This window comes from Zea mays, chromosome 6 (genome assembly GCF_902167145.1).
Source record: "Zea mays cultivar B73 chromosome 6, Zm-B73-REFERENCE-NAM-5.0, whole genome shotgun sequence".
NCBI classification, from domain to species: domain Eukaryota; kingdom Viridiplantae; phylum Streptophyta; class Magnoliopsida; order Poales; family Poaceae; genus Zea; species Zea mays.
In genome coordinates, this window is record NC_050101.1 from 103,140,709 (window position 1) to 103,163,697 (window position 22,989).

General features: G+C 47.5%; 1 protein-coding gene across 1 annotated transcript; it reads right to left on the minus strand.

The window, feature by feature from the left end:
• Nucleotides 1-19,168: 19,168 nt before the first annotated feature.
• On the minus strand, nt 19,169-20,759 carry LOC100286007 (uncharacterized). The gene is given in 3 exon segments (NM_001158895.1): nt 19,169-19,582; nt 19,688-20,579; nt 20,665-20,759. Coding segments are annotated over 2 exon segments (1,071 nt in total). The 5' UTR covers nt 20,500-20,579; nt 20,665-20,759; the 3' UTR covers nt 19,169-19,323.
• Nucleotides 20,760-22,989: the final 2,230 nt, after the last annotated feature.

Sequence of the window (22,989 nt, forward strand, 5' to 3'; positions counted from 1 at the left end):
TCGATTATGCCGGATGTAAGATCAATAAAAAGAGTACGTAAGGGATTGTCAGTTTTTGGGGAGATCCCTAGTGTCTTGGGCTTCAAAGAAACAAAATTCAGTAGCTTTATCCACCACCGAAGCCGAGTATATTGTTGCAGGACATTGTTGTGCACAATTACTCTGGATGAGGCAAACCCTTAAGGACTATGGCTACAAGTTGAGCAAAGTCCCTCTCCTATGTGACAATGATAGTGCAATCCGCATGGCGGATAATCCTGTCGAACACAGCCGCACAAAGCACATAGATATCTGGTATCACTTTCTGAGAGATCACCAACAAAAGGGGGATATCGAAATTGCTTATGTTAGCACCCACGACCAATTAGCCGATATCTTCACCAAGCCCCTAGATGAAAAGACTTTTAGCAAGCTTAGGAATGAATTAAATGTCTTAGATTCTCGGAACTTTGATTAAAATCTTGCACACATTGCCCATTTTATACCTTTGATCATGGCATATCTCTTTCATTGGTACAAATGCGTATCTCTTATTCTTCTTGTGTCAAAGCTAAGACTAATGTGCTTCTAGGAGTATTTCTATACTTAGTCTTAGATTGAAAGGGAAATATAGTAATAGACAAAGGCAAGGCTTCCACTACGACTCTGTTGGTATTATATATCCTTTGCCCTACTCATGTACTTACTTTCAAATCTTTCTCGATAAAGACCTTTCAATTTCTCTATTTTTGGCGTTTAATACCAAAGGGCGAGAAATTAATAGGCCAAAGCAAAAGGACCGCACCACCACCCTATTTTCTGAAAACTTTTTACAAAAATTGCATTTGCAAAAAACCCTCTTGACACCTGTTGGGGGCCTTCGTCTTCCGAAGGTCCTCAAAAACACGACTAACATGTTTCCCAAGTATAATATATGTACAAGAACCTTCGGGCATGGGATGAAGCTATACATAATATGAAGAACGCGGTTCGAGAGAAGGATGAATCAATGCCGAAGCTACCCGTGAAGAAGCTTCGGCTTAACGATGGAAAATGAAACCGACTTAAAGGGGAAAAGGCTATCTAGTCCTCGATAGATTTCTTTAAGTCAATAGTAAATGTCGATGGCATGAATGTAATTCTACATAGGCTGCGTCCAGTGCCTATAAATAGATGAACAGTGACACCGTACTGTTCACGCTGACTTGTATCCACTCGCACGTCACGCTTGGATTTTTACCTTCTATCAAGCCGAAGGTATAAATGTAATTCAATATTGTTCATATTTATTCATGATAAGATAATAAAAATTCTCTAATGATGTCATATAATGACCCATGTTATTTTCTATTTCTCATATGCTTCTACTTACTTTATTATATACTGAGATGATGAAGGTACGTCCTTCATAACCTTCGTCTGAAGACCATTATATCCTAAGGGAGATAATGTCTCGAAGGACGAAGGTCTCTAATCATTAACATTTTGTGTTGCCTTGTTTTTAACTCATAGCATTTGAGAACAAGTCCCCAACAACACCTAAGGGGAGAACTTTTTCAGGGGGAGCTTTTATTTAGCCAAAGAAAAAGCATTTGAAACAGGGGGAGAATCTTTCAAAACTTGAAAATGTTTTTAGAAATCATATTCTTATACCATTGGCTAATCGCAAACGAATTTGAAAAGACTTTTCCAAAAGATTTGCAAAAACAAGCTAAGTGGTGCAAATGTGGTCCAAAATGTTACATATGTCAAAACAATTATATATGCTTAGAATTGCTTTCATTTCAAAGTAACTTATGCACATCTGAAAAATGCAAACTAGCTACATTTCTATACTTTGTATTTGCTTTGGTTTGTGTTGGCATCAATCACCAAAAAGGGGGAGATTAAAAGGGAAATGGCCTCAACCATTTCCTATAATCGATTTTGGTGTTTGACGACCATCACAAACCTTATGGACTAACTAGTTTGCCCAGTAGATCTTTCCTCAGGTGCATAAAGTTCACATACACATATAAGGAAAATGACCCTTGGGGCAATTCTATATGTATGGAGCAAAATAGATTTGCATCGGTCTGTCCGGTGCCCAGGCCGGCGCGCCCAGCGAACTGGCCGCTCTCGGGAAATCGAAGCGCTCCTCGACCAAAAATCACCGGACTGTCTGGTGGGCATCAGACTGTCCGGTGAGCCCACGAGCAACGATCGACTACCACTACAGTCTGAAGCATCAGAAAGTCAGAGATAGTCTGCGATGTCAGGTCGCACCGGACTGTCCAGTGCGCCACAAGGACAGACGACTTCAACGGTCAACTGCTCAGAACCCCAACGGTCGGCTGACGTGGCATGCACCGGACAGTGAACAGTGCAGTGTCCGGTGCGCACCAGACTGTCCGGTGTGCCCATCGACAGAGAGCACAGCCAATGTCTAGAATAGTGGTTGGGGCTATAAATACCCCCCAACCACCACCATTCAAGTCATCCAAGCTTTCCACTCTCAACACTCTATACAAGAGCAAAGAATACATTCCAAAGTCACATTCAAAGCTTACAATCCTCTCCAAGTCCCACAACTAATACAAGTGATCAATAATGTTTAGTGGCTTGAGAGAGTGAGATTTGTGTTCCATTTGTTGCTCTTGTTGCTTGGTTGCTTTCTTCATCACCTCTAATCTTTCTAAGTGATTTGTAAAGCTAGCAAGAGACACCTAATTGTGTGGTGATAGTTGTGGGGTCTTCGTGACCCGTGAGATTAAGAAGAAGCACTCAACCGGTCTAGGTGATCGATTGAGAGAGGGAAAGGGTTGACATAGACCCGGTCTTTGTGGCCTCCTCAACGAGGAGTAGGTTCATTGGAACCGAACCTTGGGAAACAAATCGTTGTGTTCATTTATGTTGATCATTATAATTTGATTTGTTTCTTCCCTCTCCCCTCTCACTAAAATTTCTCTTGCTCACATTGTTTTGAGTTAGCTCCCAAAGTTATCCGCATTGATTGAGCAACTCATAGCAAGAAGAACTATCTTCCGCACTCTGTATTGATTATTATTTGTCTCTAACCCTAACCTCGGGTGAAGTGCGCGTTCAAAGTTTATAATTTTCAGGTTTCGCCTATTCACCCCCCCTCTAGGCGACTTTCAAAACACTACAGGAAACACCTAAATTTTCGTGGGCCAAAAGCCCACGAAAATAAGCCTAAACCGACGAAAATAGACTATTTTCGTCGGCAGACCGACGAAAATAGCCGCCGAAAATAAGTTCGACGAAAATAGGCACCTATTTCCGTCGGTACCGACGAAAAATACCTATTTTCGTCGGCTTTCCCAAGGCCGACGAAAATAATTGGTCGGACTGACTATTTTCGTCGGCCTTGGGAAAGCCGACGAAAATACGCCGCCCAGGCTATTTTCGTCGGCCAGGTGGGGCCGACGAAAATACATGCCCGATATTTTCATCGGCCCGCTGATGGCCGACGAAAATATGTTCCCAGGATATTTTCGTCGGCCACCAGCGAGGCCGACGAAAATTGATGGTTCCCCCCCCAAAACAGATTTTTCTGCACCTATTAATAATTCACAGCAAAATACACAATATCACAATTCACATATATACAGATTCACAATCAAAATACATAATTCACAAAACACATTCACATATACATATCACAAAACACATTGACATATACATATCACAAAACACATTCACATATACATAAATAGTCCATAGTCCATAGTCCATAAGTCCATAGTCCATACATAGTTTCAATACCATAAGTCCATAGTTTCAAACAAACTCACTACTCACTAATCACTCCTGCGGGCTATGAGAGTTTTGGCCACTCCCTCCTCCACCACCAGGAAGGTGGCCACTCCCTCCAGAACCATGGACGAGGAAGTCGTGGACGTTGACAGCAGCACCCTCCTGAGCATGTGACGCTGAACCCTGCAATTCATCAATCATTCAAATAAGGCTGTGTTTTGCTATCCCTATACCTATACTGGCTATGTTTGGTCACTATTTGCATAAAACTAAACATGGAACGTCACCTGTGATCCATGGTGATAAGGAGGCTGTGCATGCATCCACGGGTACTGTTGTGCTGGCCACCCCTGAGGTGGTGGCACCCACCCCGTCGGTGGCGGTGCCATCCACGCTTGAAATGGCTGCGATCCTTGGGGTGGTGGAGGCGTCCAAGTGCCTGGAGGTGCCTGCGTCCACCCAACACCGGTCCACTGTGGCTGCGACGCTGGAGCTTGTCCTGGCCATTGTCCCCATCCTTGTGCCTGCGATCCATTTTTGATAATAAAAAAAGAGTTGCTATGGAATTGAAGTGTTCAGATAGTGTTACCTGGGGAGGGCGAAAAGCGGGCAAGTTCATATCAGGGCCGAGTCGAGTAGTCATTTCCTGCAAATGGATGAAACGTTAGAATCGCAACACTATACTTTGAATTCAATGACACGTGATGAGATAGACGAATTACCTGAAAATAAGAAGTCATATACTGCGTCAGCTGTCCGACCTGCTCCTGCGCTGCTCGAGCCTGCTCCTGTGCGAGTCGAGCCTGCTCCTGTGCTGCCCGAGTCTCCTCCTCCAGCTGAGCCTCTCGAGCAGACTTGGAGCGAGAACTCCCTGCCGAAGACGATGCCTTCCCTTGACCTATGGTCCTGTTGTACTCCACAACGCCGGTGCCAAAGGCAAACCTGCATGATACACATAGTTGAGCCATTAAGTGGACACATTCTTGTTAATGAAATTGTCGAATCAAAGACAACCACCTCACCTGCCATGCTTTCTACCCCCACCACTGTGGTACAACGCCGAGGCATCTAAGTCTGAATGCATCCAGTCGAAATCAGGCCCATGGCGTTGAGTCATTTCCTCCCCATATGCATTCTGCAAAGAAAGTTAGAGTTGGAGTTAGACACAAATCATGCAATTTAATTCGTAAATACAAACTTGTTTACCATTTTCTCCCTTGCCGCCTCGCTGCATAGCTCATCAGGGTTCGCTGGATCAGGCCCACGGTGACCACGGACGTAAACCTCCATAAAACTTGGAGCAACTCCACTTTCAGCTTCCTGCATGAAAAAGAAGAGTTAAACCATAGAATTGTAATAGATGTAACATACAAGTTTGATTTATACACTTACCATGCGGCGTGCGGTACCAAGGTGTCCATCGGCGCCGTACCTATGCCCCGGTCCTTCAGTGCCACGGTTGGCACGGTGCTTGTTGGACTCTGCAATCCACTCAGGCGACGCCCATCTCTTAGCCAACCACCTCCAGGCTTCCATGTCCTTCGCCAGCCAATCCACAACGCTCTCCAAGTACTGCTCCTCTGTGAGGTAGATCTCATTGGCCCCTAATGCTTTGCTCATTTTCTGCCCCTTTATCTTCTTGTAGTAGTAGTTGACGGCCGCGATGCGAGCATTGTACATGGCATCCTTGATGACCTTATCAGCGCACTTCCGAAAGTGTCTCTTCACACGTGCCCACTGAGGCTGATCCGCCTCGATGTCATCCGGCAATTGGAACCTCCCCTACATATCAATGGAGAAGTTAAGTTAAAGTAAGATTAGCTGGCCCACTGCATAGCCGCGAACCTCTCGCCATTGAGCTCCACCATGCCAGGGTAGTAGAAGCGACAGAGGCTACCCAACACCGCGTTCACCTTGGGACGTCTGCCTGTACCGTCCCAAGTCAAGTCTTCCCATGACCTACAAACATTAATAAAACAAGTAAACCAGTGCAATCACGTTCATATTAAAAAATTAACACAACAGAAATAAGCCCCACCATTCTCCATGCGGCCGGATGAGCCTCCTCTCAGCAGGCCTCGGACCAAGCGCATTGCTCTTCTTATACCTAAGTATACAAGTAAATTAAATATGATGAAATGATTTAAAATTAATATCAATTAAACTAATATGCATAATAATACCTGAAGGATGTAGAACCATCTGACGCGTCGCCCGCGCTGCCTGCCCCCATAGGGTCACCCTCCTCATCCTGCTCACCCTCCTCATCTTGCTCACCCTCCTCATCCTGCTGAGGAGCCTCCTGCTCACCCTCCTCACCATGCACTTCATCTAGACAGTCGAGAAGTTGCTGCTGCCTCTGTCGGCTCTGTGAGGTGCCCTGAAAAAGCCCACTGCCCGAGCTGTCCTCGCTGGCCGCGCTGCCCCCACTCCTCCTCGATCTCCTATGCTTGAACATGTTCAACTGTAGATAAATTAATGTCAAACCACAGTATATGAAACAAATAATATGAAAATTAATAATGTGAAAATTGGAATACATAGCTTAATTGATTAAATAAAAGAAACATACTAATCAAAAGTCATCCGCATCCGATGATGCTTCTTCGGCTCGTTGTTTATTCATACGCTCTTGATTTCTTTGGATCCTTACTGATCTTCTAACGACGACAGGTCGTTTGCGCTTTGACCTAGGTTCTTCAATTAAGTCGCTTGAATTGTAACAGAGATTTTCAAGGCCTTCTCCATTGGTCACATGGAATCGGTGAGCTATGTCTTGATTCGACACCGCTTCTGGTTGAAAAACAGCGTCATCGTTGTCCCTGCTCGTATTCACGTAGTCAGCACTCTCTGGAGCGACGACTTGTGGGTTGACTTTGATTGCAACCCACCAAGCCCTAAGGCTTGGGTGAGGATATGGCAGGTAGTACACTTGTTTTGCCTGATTTGCAAGGACAACATCGCTCATACTGCTCGGAATCCTAGAGCTATGCTTCACCTCGACATTACCATACTTGTCGACACGAGTCCCACTATGAGCATCAAACCAGTCGCACTCGAAAAACACGACTTTAAGTTCCTTGGGGCCATCGAAAATCAACTCTACAATGTTTTGAAGAACACCGTAATAGTCCACTACTTTGTCATCGTCAACATATGAACTTGCCAACACACCACTATTGGTTGTGGCTGCCAATGGTCGACTCTTCTCCAATTTCGCGGTTCGGAAGCGATATCCATTTACATCATAGCGAGTATAGTTCCGGACGGACACAGAGGTATGTGCCATTTGCTGCAAGTCCGGGTGCACAGAGTTTTTGGAAACCTATACAAGGAATTAGTATATGCATTATATCTTCGAAGTCCAAAATTCAAAGTTTAAGTATGGACAATGAGAGAACGACAATTACTAACATAATTACGAAACCACTGCACGAAGTTTGGTCCACCTTTCAACCCATCACGTCGAAGATTTTCTAATTGGATGGCCGTAGGTTTACTAGTAGATTTCCAACATTCTTCATCAAACATGCTGGACATATTAGAAACATGGAGATTACACACTATAGAAATTATGAGATGAGAAAATGGAAGTAACTATGAGGAAAACTTACTCGAACGCCTCCTGTGTGCTGTCAATATTGCTATACATATATAGCATTAGCGTGTTCAAATCTGATCCTTCAATGTGACGTACACTCCCTTTTCCAACTGCTTTACCCGGATTCGCAAAAATTTGAAGGGTGCTTTGGGGCGATTCATTTTCGACATGAAGTCGCACTGAAGGAGCAAACACATTGTTGGCTCGAGCGAAATACCTGGTTGAGAATTGAGATATCTCCTTAAGGGCAAAAGCCTCCGCAATACACCCTTCGACTCTAGCCTTGTTGCGAACAGACGCCCTAAGCTTTTTCAACGCCCTTTCTATAGGATACATCCACCTGAATTGCACTGGTCCGCCTACCAAAGCTTCCCAAGGCAAATGCACAATTAGATGTTGCATCACATTGAAGAATCCTGGCGGGAAAACCTTTTCAAATTTACAAATAAGAATTGGAATTTCTTTCTCAAATTTCTGCATCAACCTCTTCGATACCGTCTTTGCGCATACTTCCCTATAGAAGAAACTCAGCTCTGCAAATATGCTCCAAAGCTCATCCTTAAAATAGCCTCGAAACATCACGGGCATCAGCCTCTCCATAATAATATGGTAGTCATGGCTTTTCAAACCGATCAATTTACCGGTCTTCAGATTGACTGCCCGTTTCAGATTTGCCGCATATCGATCTGGAAATTTCAGATTCTTCAACCACTTAAATATTTCTTTCCTTTCATCTGGCTTGAGGCAGTAATCAGCTCGCGGCCTACTCTCATGCCCTTTATCGCTTACTTTCAACTCGAGCATCGGTCTCTTACAAATTTCAGCCATGTCTTTTCTTGCCTTCATATTATCTTTCGTTTTATCAGTCACATCGAAACATGTGCTTATGATGCTTTCAGCAACATTACGCTCTTGGTGCATCAAGTCTATGTTGTGCGGCATGATCAAGGCTTTTGCATACGGAAGGTCCCATATTGATGAAATATGGGTCCAGTTGTGGTCCTCCCCGTAGCCTTGAAACCTATCATTTTCTCCTTGCTTCAGACAAGCATGCCATGCCATTATCTGCGGTGCAGTTTGCCTCTTTGGTGGCCCATTTCTGATTTTGGCTCCACTTCTGAATGCAGTAAGCGAATTCCTGAAATCATGCTTGAATGGAGTCCAACGTCGATGAGCATCAAAGAATGACACTTTCCCACCATGCTTCAATCTGAATGCATCCGTATCATTCATACATATGGGACAGCACAACCGACCATGAACACACCATCCAGACCAATCTCCATACGCCAGCAGATCATGCACTGACCACAAATAAGCAGCGCGCATGGTAAACTCCTTTTCAGTATGGCTGTCATAAGCCTTCACACCTCTCCACAATTGTTTCAGCTCTTCAATTAAAGGGCGAACAAACATATTCAGCTTTGGCCCTGGATGCTCGGGGCATGGGATGACTAGTGCAAGGAACATGAACTCTTCTTTATTGACCAACTCAGGAGGAAGATTATATGGCACAATGAAGACAGGCCAACACGAGTAAGGGCTTGCACTGGTATTGAAAGGTGTGAATCCGTCCGTCGATAGACCAAGCCGTACACTCCTAGGGTCGTTTGCAAATTCGGGATCAAACTCGTCAATTGCCTTCCACGCATCACCGTCCGACGGATGGACCATTATGTCTGGATCAGTGACGAGACGTACACCATTCTTTGGCCATGTCATATGCAGAGCTATTTCCTTGTTGAGGAACAACCTTGAAAGCCGAGGAATGATGGGCAACCGACGAAGTTGCTTAGCTGCGACCTTCGTAACTACCAATTCACCCTCATCATTTGTCACCTCGACATATCTAGAAGCTTCACAATGCTTACAACGGTCCAGCTTGTCATCCTCCTCAAAGAATAGCATGCAACTGTTGGGACACACGTCGATCTTCTCATATGTCATCCCAAGACCAGCCAACATCTTCTTTGCGAAGTACATATTCTTTGGCAACTTATGATTCTCCGGGAGAACCTCGCCCATCAGTTGGACGATGTCGTTGTAAGCACTGTTTGAAATGTTGTGCTTCGACTTTATCGCCATTAGTCTTGTGAGAGTCCCAAGAACTGACATCTGAGTGTGCTCGTGCAGTCTCTCTTCCCCCGCGGCGAGTAGCCTGAAGAATTCCTGAGCATCGCGTGGAAGCTGCCCCGGCTCCTCAGCGTTCATTTCAACATCCCTACCAAGATCATGCAACATGTCGTCCATCCTATCATGATCGTCATCAAGTTCCACCTCCGCGTCAACGTGTTTAATAGACTCTCCATGCCGGTACCATACAAGGTAGTTCGGCATAAACCCACTTTTGCAAAGGTGTTTCTCCATTTCTTCCTTCTTCTGAGGCCACTTGTTCTCGCAGCGATTGCAAGGACACTTCACTAGACGACCAGTTGCATCTTTGAAAGCGTGCTCAAGAAAAGCCTTTGTTACACCCATCCATTCATTCGAATGTGCCCCATCCTTTCTCCACCCGTCATACATCACCCTCCGATCACCGTCCATTTCAAAGGCTAAACAAAACACAAAGAACATCAACGATCGTCCGTGGCTTAGGTGAACTCCCTATTAGGTAAAGGCCCTAAACCCACCCAAGAGTGTAGGCCGATGCTTGTGATTTGTGACATGTATCCTACGATTGCCGCGAAATTTCGGCAGCATAACCTCGCTGCTCTCCAAGCACACGCCTGAACATGGTGTGTTGGAGAACAACTGGGTTACACAACCGAAATTCCGCGTAAATCATAAGGCACATGTCACAAATCACAAGCATCGGCCTACACTCTCAGGCTGTCCAAAATACGTGGACAATTCCGGAACGGCGAACCTCACAAGCCAATGTGACGTTCGCCGTTCCCGAACGGGTGACGCATACGGTTCGCTACGGTTAACGATCAAAACTAAACTCTAAACATTAAACTAAACTCTAAAATTAAGATAATAGAATGAGACATTGAGGATAATGAGGCACTGATCACTGATGATTACTGATCACCACTGATCTAGCATGCACTCTTCACTATACAAAACCAATTCACCACCGCCTTAACAATCTGTATAACGGTTAACGGCCGCCACGACCGCCACGGCCGCGCGCACGGCACGCCACGGCCGCCATGTGCATCAAATTAAGAAGGGAGACGGGGAGGCTCACCGCGGGGAACGAGGGCGGCGTCGACGGATGGCGAGCGCGGCGTGGACGGACGGCAGACTCCCTTCTTCGCGACGGCGGCCACGAGCTCCCTTCTTCACGGGCGGGCGGCGCGTCGAGCGCGGCGAGGGCGCGCGGGCTGCGTGCGGCAGCGTGCTCCCTTCTTCGCGGGCGGGCGGCTCGGCGAGGGCGGGCAGGCGCGCTCAGGCGGGCAGTGAGAGGCTCGGGCGAGGGCGCGCTCAGGCGGGGCGCGGGCGGCTCGGCGAGGGCGGACGGGCGCGCTCAGGCGGCGGGCGGGCGGCTCGGGCGAGGGCGCGCGCAGGCGGGGCACGGGCTGCTCGGCGAGGGCGGGCGCGCTCAGGCGGCGCGACGAGCGCGGGCCGAGGGCGGTGCGGCGAGCGCTGGCGCTCCGGCGGCGCGGCGAGCGCGGGCGCTCCGGCGAGCGCGGCGATGGCGGGCGGGCGCGGCGCGGCGAGGCGGGCGCGGTGACGGCGGGGTGAGCGCGGCGACGGCGGGCGGCGGCGGCGCTTCTAGAGACGAGTGAGCGAGAGAGAAGATGCGCGCTGAAGCCGGATGGAGGTTAACGGGCCTTTATTTTCGTCGGCCTTAATGAGGCCGACGAAAATACAGGCCGGTTAATGACTTATTTTCGTCGGCCTGGATGCGGCCGACGAAAATACGCCACTTATTTTCGTCGGCCTAGCTACGGCCGACGAAAATAGCACACAGTTTCGTCGGTCCCCGAGGCCGACGAAAATACCTTTCGTATTTTCGTGGGCCTGCCGACGAAAATCTTCGCTGGCCCACGAAAATAGGACACATTTTCGTCGGTCACTCTTGCCGACGAAAATAACATTGTATTTTCGTGGGCCAGCCGACGAAAATAGTCTGGCCCACGAAAATTTAGGCGTTTCCTGTAGTGAAAACAACCCCGAGCTCCCAAGGTTTTGTATCTGCAGACCAGGATTAAATAAATTAATATGGAAACTAGTTTTTAATATAAAAACAATCCCATAAACTTGTTTAATTCAGAAGTAATTCATTTTAACTCCTTTTTGATCCCTTCCAGTTGCATTAAGCTCATATTAATATTGTTTATCATCTAGTGACCTTGTATTACCATGAAATCTATGGTCAAAATCTGGTACCTCATTTGTTTTATAGTAGCCACTTAAACTTTCGGAAAATCATAACATTATAATCGTAACTCTGAATTTAGTGGTTGTCGAACCTAGGTTCTTGTTACGTTACGTACAACATTATTATGCAGTTTGTCACTATGTTTGGTGTGATGTTAATTTTGCCTATACCATTTTTATTTGTATTTCTACGAGTAGCAGCGAGGTTACAAGTCACTTGAAGACCAAGTTGGTACCTAGGAATCTCGAGTCTAAGGCAAGTTGTGCCCTTGGTCACTCTTCTTTACCTAATAATGTTCTTGTTAATCACTGTGACATGCTCAGGTTAATTTGATGGGACCTAATAGGTTTCCCTAGTATTGTTTATCCCACACCTTGCAAACATATGAACTATTGGGTAGATTTGCTATTGTTGTACCTGGTTTTGGGATTAATGTTACATTTGAACTATGATCATGTTCCAATTATGTTGTTGTTATTAATTATTGTTCATGACAAGATCATTGTATTAATTGGAACATGGAGCTTAACTTGAGACAATAGTGCTACCACAAGGGTGGAATGGGACGCCCTTGGCCAAGTAATTAGGAAAGCTAGGGAGAGATTACCTTACTCGAAAGGGACAAGCGGGGAGGTGTCGCTGCTAGAGTATAGGAGGTTCTCGGGTCGAACTGCAGCGATGGAACTCGGACGAGGGATTCCTATGCTTCCTTCGTCCTAAAACCGTAGTGGGTATTCTCAAACTAGTGGAACTTTAGAAAGACCTCGTAGTGCTACCCTGCCTCGCTTCCTCGGTAGACGTGTATGGGGTCCGATCAACCCTGGGGCAAATGAGTAACACAACTTGTGGGTTAAGATGTGCAACATCTGCAGAGTGTAAAACTGATATATCAGTCATGCTCATGGTCAAGAGCAACTTAGGACTCTCGCATGATTAATTTATGGAACTAAACTTAATATGTCATATGCATTGCATCGCGGGTGTTATTATCAATTGTGATTTTTTATTTAATTGGGTTGGTATCTATTTATACTTAGTAAATGCTAATAAAATTTTGACCAACTCTAAAAGCAATGATTAGCTTTAACCATCTTCTTTGGTAAGCCTTACACTTCACATGAGCTCCCACCTTTGGTGAGTTCATGCACATTATTCCCCACAACTTGTTGAGTGATGAACATATGTGAGCTCGCCCTTGATGTACTCACATCTACCCCCAGGTCAAGAACAGGTACCGCAGGATGAGGCGCGTGAAGGAAGTTGTGATGAGTTCGTGAGTGGTCTAGGCTGTCGTCTCCTAGTCAACTATGGTTGCTGGATCGTTGTCTCCGTATGATATAATTATTTAACTATTTTGTACATAACTCTGTTATATAGTAATGATGTGGCATTTGTTTTTGTACCATGAGTCGTCATATGTGTGAGACTTGATCCTGGCACACATGTGAGTCGCACCCGGGTTTCGACCCTTAAATCCGGGTGTGACATAGGTTGTCCAAAATGCACTGGACAATTCGGACTATGCACCTCACAAGTTAATATGAGATGAGTCATTCCCGAACATGTGATACATACGTTTTCCTAAGTGTGTGCTTAAAAAATGTAGGTACCACCATTTACCTTAAGCACACGTGCTTGTGCTTAAGGTAAATGGCAGTACCTACACATCACTAGCAACCAAATAAAGATATTAAATATGAAAATGATACACATAACATATACTTACCTTGTTCAAACTTAGATTCAATTTTCTTTGATCCTAAAATCCCTCACCACAATTATGGTACCTGCATAAAGAAAGAAACTTAAGAATCACGACAAAGTTGTGCTCCTTCACTTTCAACACACATTAGGTGTGCTCATAGGAAAAAATTAACATTACTAAGTGTGTGATCCTAGGAAGTGAGATCCAAACTTGTTTATATATTTTTCTCATTAGGTGCACTTTCTACATATTAGTTCTAGTTCATGGGATTCAAATAGGTTTATATTTTTTCTCAGTTCATCTAATTGTGTGACTAACACATTTCAAACTAGACCGCTTGCAATGTACCTAATTCAAGGGATCCAATGTACCATTGCAAGCATTTTCTAGAATGTCAGTAGATATCTAACATCAAGTTTGCTTAATATATTTATGGTTTGATGCCAAAAGAGCCTATTTCAAGCAATAGAAAATGTTGATAGTAAATTAGGTGTAGAAATTGATAGGGAGAGCTAATCGGTGAGGAGGCGTCCCAGACGAACATGGGGTCGTATAGGAGACGGACGGCGGTGCGGGCGTGGAACGTGTCTAGCCGGTGGCGGGCATGGCACTCTGGCGATTGCGAGGTGCCCTGGCCGATGCTGTGTCCCGGTGGCTGGCCGGTGTGACTAGCTGAGGCAGTGGCTAGCGCGTCGGGCGGAGGCACTCTGACGGTGACGCCCTAGACGGTGCCGCGTCCCGGTGCCAGGCCGGTGCGGCGGATCGGTGTTGCGGGCGGAGGCGGTGGCTGGAGTGGTGTCCGGCGCGGCGATAGAGGCATGGCCGGTGCGACGGGTGGAGGCATGGAGGGCAGCAAACAGATGCGACGGGAGAGAGAAAGAGAAAAAGGAGAAGAGGAGTCAAGGCGTGGTTCTTAAATCCAGTAAGAACGTCGGCCAGGGGAGGCCGTGGGTCGACGTACTTAACGATAAGAACGTTGGCCGATGTAAATTGACGTTCTTATCCAATTTAAGAACATATGCACCGACATTCTTAAAACGGTCGACGTTTTTCCTATTTTTTCTATAGTAGGTCCGTGCGACCTAGTCATACTGCTCGGTCTCAGGAATTTTAGTTATAAAATCCATCGGACCGCTCTGGTGTGCATCAGACCCTTCCTCCAACGGCTATTTTGAACGCACTAGAGCGCCAACGACTAGCTAACGAGGCCCACGATCTAGTGGTGCGTCGGGTCGGTGCCACTCAGCTAAGGAAAGCGCCAATCAGGATCTGTGGGTGACTATTACTATGCACGACCCAATGGCGCATCGGATCGTGCAGCCGCAGACAACCCAGATCTATAACTTTTTAAGGATGGAGGCAACAACTCCTAGGCCTCCTTGACCTATATAAGGAGCCTCTAGGTGCCTCCATTTAGCACCCAAGTATCTCAAGAGCACGCTAATACTCCGACATACTACAACAATGCATTCTCGTGGTTTTAGTGAGATTCAAGCATGTGTTTTGAGCTATTCTTGTGAATTTGTGTACAAGTGTTCTTGTCATTGTGTTTCTTGAGTGTGTTGCTGCAATTTGCTCTTGTGTGTGTACTTTCTCTCTCTCCCTTACTCTAGGTTGTAACTCTGATCTTTTGAGGCGGCAAGAGACTCTAAATTGTGGAGATTCCTTGCAAACAGGGATAATTTTGATATAAGGAAAAAGCGTGGCACTCAAGTTTAATCTACGTGATCACTTGAAAGAGGTTAGGTGCAACTGAAAGTCGCCTAGAGGGGGGGTGAATAGGGCGAAACTGAAATTCTCAAAAATAATCACAACTACAAGCCGGGTTAGCGTTAGAAATATAATTAAGTCCGCGAGAGAGGGCGCAAAACAAATCGCAAGCGAATAATGAAGTGAGACACGTGGATTTGTTTTACCGAGGTTCGGTTCTCTCAAACCTACTCCCCGTTGAGGAGGCCACAAAGGCCGGGTCTCTTTCAACCCTTCCCTCTCTCAAACGGTCCCTCGGACCGAGTGAGCTTTCTCTTCTCAAATCAACCGGGAGCAAAACCTCCCCGCAAGGACCACCACACAATTGGTGTCTCTTGCCTTGGTTACAAGCGAGTATTGATCACAAGAAAGAATGAAAGAGAGAAAGCAATCCAAGCGCAAGAGCTCAAATGAACACGGCAAATCACTCTCACTAGTCACTTAGGCTTTGTATGGAATTGGAGAGGATTTGATCTCTTTGGGTGTGTCTAGAATTGAATGCTAGAGCTCTTGTAGTAGTTGGGAAGTAGAAAACTTGGATGCAATGAATGGTGGGGTGGTTGGGGTATTTATAGCCCCAACCACCAAACATGACCGTTGGTGGAGGCCGTCTGTTCGATGGCACATCGGACAGTCCGGTGCACACCGGACAGTCCGGTGCCCCAGCCACGTCACCAGTGCCGTTGGAAATTGACCGTTGGAGTTCTGACTTCTGGGCCCGCCTTGATGTCCGGTGGCGCACCGGACATGTACTGTAGGATGTCCGGTGCGCCAGCATGGGCGTGCCTGACCTCTGCGCGCGCTGGCGCGCAATAAATGCGCTGCAGGTAGCCGTTGGCGCCTGAAGTAGCCGTTGCTCCGCAGATGCACCGGACAGTCCGGTGCACACCGGACAGTCCGGTGAATTATAGCGGAGCGGCTCGAGTGAAAACCCGAGGCTGGCGAGTTCCTGAGGACGACCTCCCTTGGAGCACCGGACACTGTCCGGTGTACACCGGACAGTCCGGTGAATTTTAGCGGAGTGGCCTCTGGAAATTCCCGAAGCCGAGCAGTTCGAAGTTGGAGTCCCCTAGTGCACCGGACATGTCCGGTGCGCCAGACCAGAGAAGCCTTCTGTTGCTCCTTTGCTCTTGTGTTGAACCCAACTTTTGGTCTTTTTATTGGCTAAGTGTGAACCTTTTGCACCTGTATAACTTATACACTAGAGCAAACTAGTTAGTCCAAAGATTTGTGTTGGGCAATTCAACCACCAAAATTATTTAGGGACTAGGTGTAAGCCTAATTCCCTTTCAGCAACCCTTGTCCATTGAGACACCACAACGTGGAGTAGACAAGCATTTTAGACTTGACCGAACCACAGAAAAAGTCTTGTGTCTTGTGTGCTTATTTGTTTGTGATTTTTCCCTTCTTAAGTCTCTCATATTCACTTGTAATATTGCTCTTAATCTATTTCATATCTTAAAAGAGCAATCAAGTGAAGAGAACTTGCTTTCTTCCTCCTACTCAAATTTGGTTTTAGTTTGTACTAACTTTAATTTTAGACCAAGTTTGTGTTTCTAGTATTTGTTTTACAGGATCACCTATTCACCCCCTCTAAGTGTTAACAGCGCCACATCAGCATTATCTCTCCCCCTTATCGCTTTCACCTGCAAAATATTTTTTCTTCCAATGGTAACATGTGAACAGGCAAAAGTGCTGATAGACCGTACGTGTCCATGCGTTTTAGCGGCGCACTAAAACTAGGGGAGAGAAGAACGCAGCAGCGAAGGGGAACTGTACATAGGGGCTTTATTGCGCTATATATCGGCATCTTGTAGCCACTTAGGGTGCATTTCGTTGCAATGCTAGGACATGATGGGATGAAACGATCCCTTAGATAAGACTATTTGGTTTAGAGTTAGGGGTTGAGATAGAACCATTCCTAGCTGTTCGTCGGAATTGGACAGATGGGAGGGGATGCTGGGGACATGACTGCCTCGATTGTCCTAGTTGTACCACAACCAAACAATTCAGCGTAGGAGGGCAGCAGGGGCCTGGGACAGTGGCGAACGTAGGACGAAAATTCATGAGGGGCCAAGAAACCACATGACAAAATTAAGCAATACCGTAAAAACTAGTGTTATATAGAATTCAAGTTTCATATCAATACACGATACAAGTTTAAAGCAAAAACTAGATGAACAAAAGGGGCGGGGTCAAGTGATATCTCCGACTAAGAACCAGGGCATGCTGGTTCGCTAAGCTCGCCAGCCGTCAAGGATATAGGTGCCCAAACGGGCGGCCCGGCCCGGGCCCGTTAGGCCCGATGGATAATCGGGTCGTGCTGGCGGTCCCGCGTGCCGCGGCCTGGTAGTCGTGCCGGGTCGGCCCGTTAACTGGCCACGTTCTCCCATTAAATCAAGAAAAATAGCAAAAAACTATGCGTGAGTGAGGTTTTGAACCCACGACCTCCTTATACAAGGCCAAAAACACTAACCAGTAGAACTCTAGTGCATTTGTTGTAAATAGCAAATATAAAATGTATATATATACTATGTTTTATAAAATAAAAATATATATAATCGAGCCGGGCCGGGCCGGCACTGCGGGCCGAGGCAGCGGCCCAAGCAAGGCACGATTCTTATGTCGGGGCCGGGCCGGCACTGCGGGCCGAGGCAACGGCCCAAGCACGGCACGGTTCTTGTGCCGGGCCCGGCCCGGCACTATTAAACAGGCCGTGCTTTGGGCCGGCCCGTCAGACATGGCCCATTTGGCCATCTATAGTCAAGGATGGGTCGCATCATTGCGACGAGCGAGATTCAGCTTGTCGGGTGGGCTGTTGTCACAACGATGATAGGGCGGGGGTAGAGGCGCTATGAAGGGACGAGTTTAGGCGATGTCACGCTAGGAAGGGTGTGGTGATAGAATTGGGCATCAAGGCTGATTGGTTTGGATGACGTCATAAAGAATAGAGCCAGTCAGCCAGACATATAGATATGAGAATTGGGCCGAGGACAAGGATGAGAGACGGGAGGACTAGACCAACCCGAGGATCATGACAAGGTTATTTTTTGTCATGTTCTCATGACAGGGTTATTTTAGACCATGTTCCAAACCTCATGAGCTAATTGTTAGCCACCTAATAAGTATTTGTTCCAAACCACTAAAACTAACAGGATTAGCTATTATAGCATCTAAATTTTAGTTGTATCCATTAAGTAGCCATTAGTAGTTAGCTGATCTAACCCAACTAAAACCAGATAACAACTTATTAGCTGTCAATAATTATCTCTAGAGATTTAGAATATAGATTAAGTTGTTGGTTGATTTTAGTTGTGTTGAGGTAGCTAATCATTAATGATTATTTAAAAGGTATAACTAACAATTAGTTGATCAATTAGTTGATCTGTTCTAATTAACTTATCTAATTTTAGCCGCTAGCTATTAGTTTTACAGGTAGAACAATGCCTTACCCTATCTGAAACTTTTATTTCTCTACACTTGTCAACAAATTAGGAACAGGTGGTGGTGGGTCTATGGACATCCATTCCCATCTTTAGTTCTGATCAGCTCAAAGGTACTTCATAAAAAAACATTAGTAAAGTCACTGAAACTTGGTTTATCCCAGTTATGTTATGGTATTTATTTATCCTTTGTCGCATAAACAACTCGAAGGCAACCAAAATACCAAAAGCAGCTAGATGTGACCAAGACCAAAAAATAAGTATTTTAGAAAACTAAGTAAATATGTTACGTCATCCTGTCCAATATAACTATGCGGATCTAATATATTCAATTAAAATCTAGGGTTAAATACGTTAGAATTTTAATCTAAATCTTTTGTACTACTTGCTACTGAAGCCCGCAGCAGCAGTCTGCTAATGTCATGCGTGCGCTGTGCGCATACTTGCATGTCAAGCAGTAGAAAAGGCAACTGATACAATTAAGCACCAAATGACAGGCACAAAACGGAGACTGAGATCTAGCCACAGAAAATGCTAGCTGCCCGGTTCGTTTGTCTGTGCATGCATGACAAGCACAAGTGGAAAATAAGCTCAGACTTAAACGGGGGAAATCAACTGCAAGCACTAGTTCATCATGCTTTAGGCCATACATCTTGGGAAACCATAACCAAAATATGAGAAGCCAAGCAACTCATCATACGAGGAAGGGATAATTAAAAACTAGTAATAATAGGACTGTCAACGAAAACCATCATCCAGCTCAGATCTTCCTTCCACGCGCAGCCATCAGTAGTTCAGCCAGAACCAAGGGACAGCTTGCCGCCAGATGCGCGTATCCATCAGTTGCCAGGACAGCTTCAAGTGTCTCAGGCGACCTGGTGATGAACTCGAGACACTTGGCTTTGAGCAGCGAGCAGTCGTGCTGTTCGGCGAGAGCCAACGTCGAAGCCGCCGTGCCGATGTCGATGCCACCAGAGAGCTTGCATTCACATATCAGCTTCAGCCTGTTCAGCCCATACCTGTCAAATTCTTAGGAGCTAGTTACAATCTAGTATACACATGTACGTAGTTACACTGTACATGTCGTTTTGAAAGTGGACAGAATCAGAAAAAATCTTAATTACATGTCAGCAGCTACCAGTAGGTGCTGAGCCATGATCGCTGCCGCCTCAGGCTCCTGGGCACCGTCGAGCTCTGGGACCATGTCGGTATAGATGAAGTGAAGCATGGAACTGAACGCAGCAGAGTCCATGTCTCTGATCTCCACATGAGCAGAGCTTCTTTCCTTCATGCCTCCGAAGAACTGAGCCATGAAAACCGGGGACCTTGCGGCGAGAATGGCCTTGTGGGCGGCGAATGACTTCCCGGAGACACGGAACGTGACGTCCGCTCCATTCTTGCTCTGCAACAGCTCATCGAAGTGCTGGTGTAGGTCGGAGGGTGGTGGCAGTGGCACTGGCAGGGACAGCACCTTAGCCGTGGCGTCCAAGTCGCGTAGCACGGTGACCGTGCATTCCACGGTCAGTGAATCGTTCACGAGGTAACCTGATGATGGTAGCTCATATTTTGGGATGAGGATAACTTCAGACGAGCATCTAGAGTCACTGGTAAATACATGGGACACGCTCTTCTCTATGGAGGCATGGAGATGCGGCTGGCTAGGGCATACAAGGCGGCATCTCAGGCTCGCCCTCAGCAGCTTGTCCTTGTCCCTCGGGGGTTCACTGACAAGGACGAGCTTCAAAGCTATGCAGCCACCGTAACGGCTGAACTGAGGATAGAAAAGGACCTCCCACTCGTGGCCAGCGAGGTTCCTTCTGGATTTGATGAAATCCAACTCGCTCATGGTAGCGGTGGCGCTGTAGCCGTCAATCTTGAGCAGCTGCACCGAGCGCACAGCCTCATTGACAGCCAGGTTCGTGCCGTCATGATCCATGATGGATTGGAGGCTAGCTGGATAAGATCCAAAACTTCTACTGCCCGATGAGAGAAAAATGCCCCTCTGGTGATCTAAAACTAAAATGTTTCGAGTTCATCGTCAGAGCCAAACCGATAACTGAAGTAGAAAGAAAAACTGGAGGGGACGGGACTTGGGATTTACCTTCACCCCGTCCAGCGCCGGCGAGGACTGCGCCGGCGGTATGCGGTATGATCGACGGACGCCCGAGGACTTGTGGCAAGCGACGAGGAGGGAGTGGGGGTGTTGAAAAGCGGGAGCGGGAAAAAGGAAAACTGACCGTCGCGCCGCTTCTTCGTCGTCTGCCGCACCGCAGGTTCCCAAGCGTCAGCCAAAACACCAAACGGCTTTTGGATCGTAGACGGTAGACCGTAGGCGCGTGCACCAAGGGTCGGTGGACGATACAGTTCAAACAATTAGCAATTTTCCACGTCCAGACGATATATTTCTATGGAAGGAATCTAAAAAAATACATTTTAGAGTTTATTTTTTATAATGGTTTTATAACTTCACAGCTATTCACTCCGTGTACGTAGTAAAGAGAACATGAAAATAGGTAAAAAAAAACAAATTGTTCGCTTTGTCTTGAGAACCCTAAACTACATCTAAATCAACCAAGTCCTTCCTGCGGTTTCTTATCTCTAGTACTTCTTTCACTCTTTATTCACATATTAAGGGGCGTTTGGGAGGGCTCCCAGACAGCTCTAGCACCGGCTCCTCACTAAAGCCCTCCCAAACGCCACCTCTCAAACCAGCTCTTGCGCAAGAGTAGGAGCCAAAAAACGGCTAAGAGCTGGAGCCAATTTTTTTTTGGCTCTACGCACCGCTCCGCGTACGGGCGCGCATCTCTCCCTTAGTCATCTCTCCACATGTCGGCGTTTCGACCCCGGGGGTCCCTGGACCGACGAGTAAATTGTCGATGCGTGCCTCAGCCCAAATGGGTTGGCGCGAGACGGAACACAAAGAGGGGAAAACCGCGGCTTCATGTTGTCCTGCGCCAGAGTGGATGCGCTTGCAGTAGGGGGTTACAAGCGTTCGCGATGGAGAGAGAGAGAGAGGAGAGAGTTCCTCCGCGGCCACCTTCCCGTACGAGGGCCCTGGACCTTCCTTTTATAGATGTAAGGAGAGGGCCCAGGTGTATAATGGGGGGTGTAGCAATATGCTAACGTGTCCGGTCGAGAGGAGCCAAAGCCCTATATACATGCCAACGTGGCTGTCGGAGAGGTGCTATAGCCCTGTGCATGCGATGTCGTGGTCGTCGGAGGAGCGCTTGAGCCCTGTAGAAGTATAGCTGTCGGGACCTTGCTGACGTCTCCTTGCTTCCGTAAGGGGCTGAGAGCCGCCGTCGTCATAGGCGCACGCGGGGAGCCATCATTACTTGTTACCGGGGCGAGCCTGGATGGGACACCGGTCTTGTTCCCCCGTAGCCTGAGCTAGCTAGGGGTAGGGCAATGATGTATCCCCTGCGGCATGGTCGGTCCGAGCCCAAGGTCGGACGAGTCGGAGACTCCTCCTGAGGCCGAGGCCGGGGTCGGGCAAGGACGTGATTCCGCCCGAGGTCGAGGTTGAGTCCAAGCCCTGGGGTCGGGCGAGGCAGAGACCGCCTTCCGAGGTCGAGGTTGAGGCCGAGCCCTGGGGTCGGGCGAGGCGGAGGCCACCTTCCGAGGCCGAGGCGGGGGCCGAGCCCAGGGGTCAGGCAAGGTGGAGCTTCCTGTGGCGCCTGAGGCTAGACTCGACTGCTGTCAGCCTCACCCTGGCGGGTGGCACAGCAGTCGGAGTGGGGCAGGCGGCGCTGTTTTCCTGTCCAGTCTGTCAGTGGAGGGGCGAAGTGACTGTGGTCACTTCGGTCCTGCCGACTGAGGGACGTGTGTCAGGATAAGGTGCCAGGCGATCCTTGCATTGAATGCTTCTACGATACGGTCGGTTGGCGAGGCGATCTGGCCAAGGTTGCTTCACTGCGAAGCCTGCCCGAGCTGGGCCTCGGGCGAGTCGAGGGAGCGCCCGTTGCTTGAGGAGGCCTTTGGGCGAGGCGTGAATCCACCTGGGTCTACTGTTCTTGCCCGAGGCTGGGCTCGGGCGAGGCGAGATCGTGTCCCTCGAGTGGACGGAGCCTTGACCTGAATTGCGCTCATCAGGCCCTGCAGCTTGTGCTGATGGTGATTACCAACCGAGTTTAGGAGTGTTGGGGGTACCCCTAATTATGGTCCCCGACATTAGCCCCCGAGCCTCAAAGGGAGTGTTGGTACTCGCTTGGAGGCTTTGTCGCACCTTTTTTTGCAAGGGGGCGGCCTTTCTCGGTTACATTTTGTTCCGGTGGGTGCGCGCGAGCGCACCCGCCGGGTGTAGCCCCCGAGGCCTCGGAGGAGTGGTTTGACTCCTTTGAGGTCTTAATGCCTTTCATGATGCCTCGGCCGGTCTGGTTGTTCCCTCATGCGATCTGATCATTGCCCGGGTGCATGGTCAGGTTTC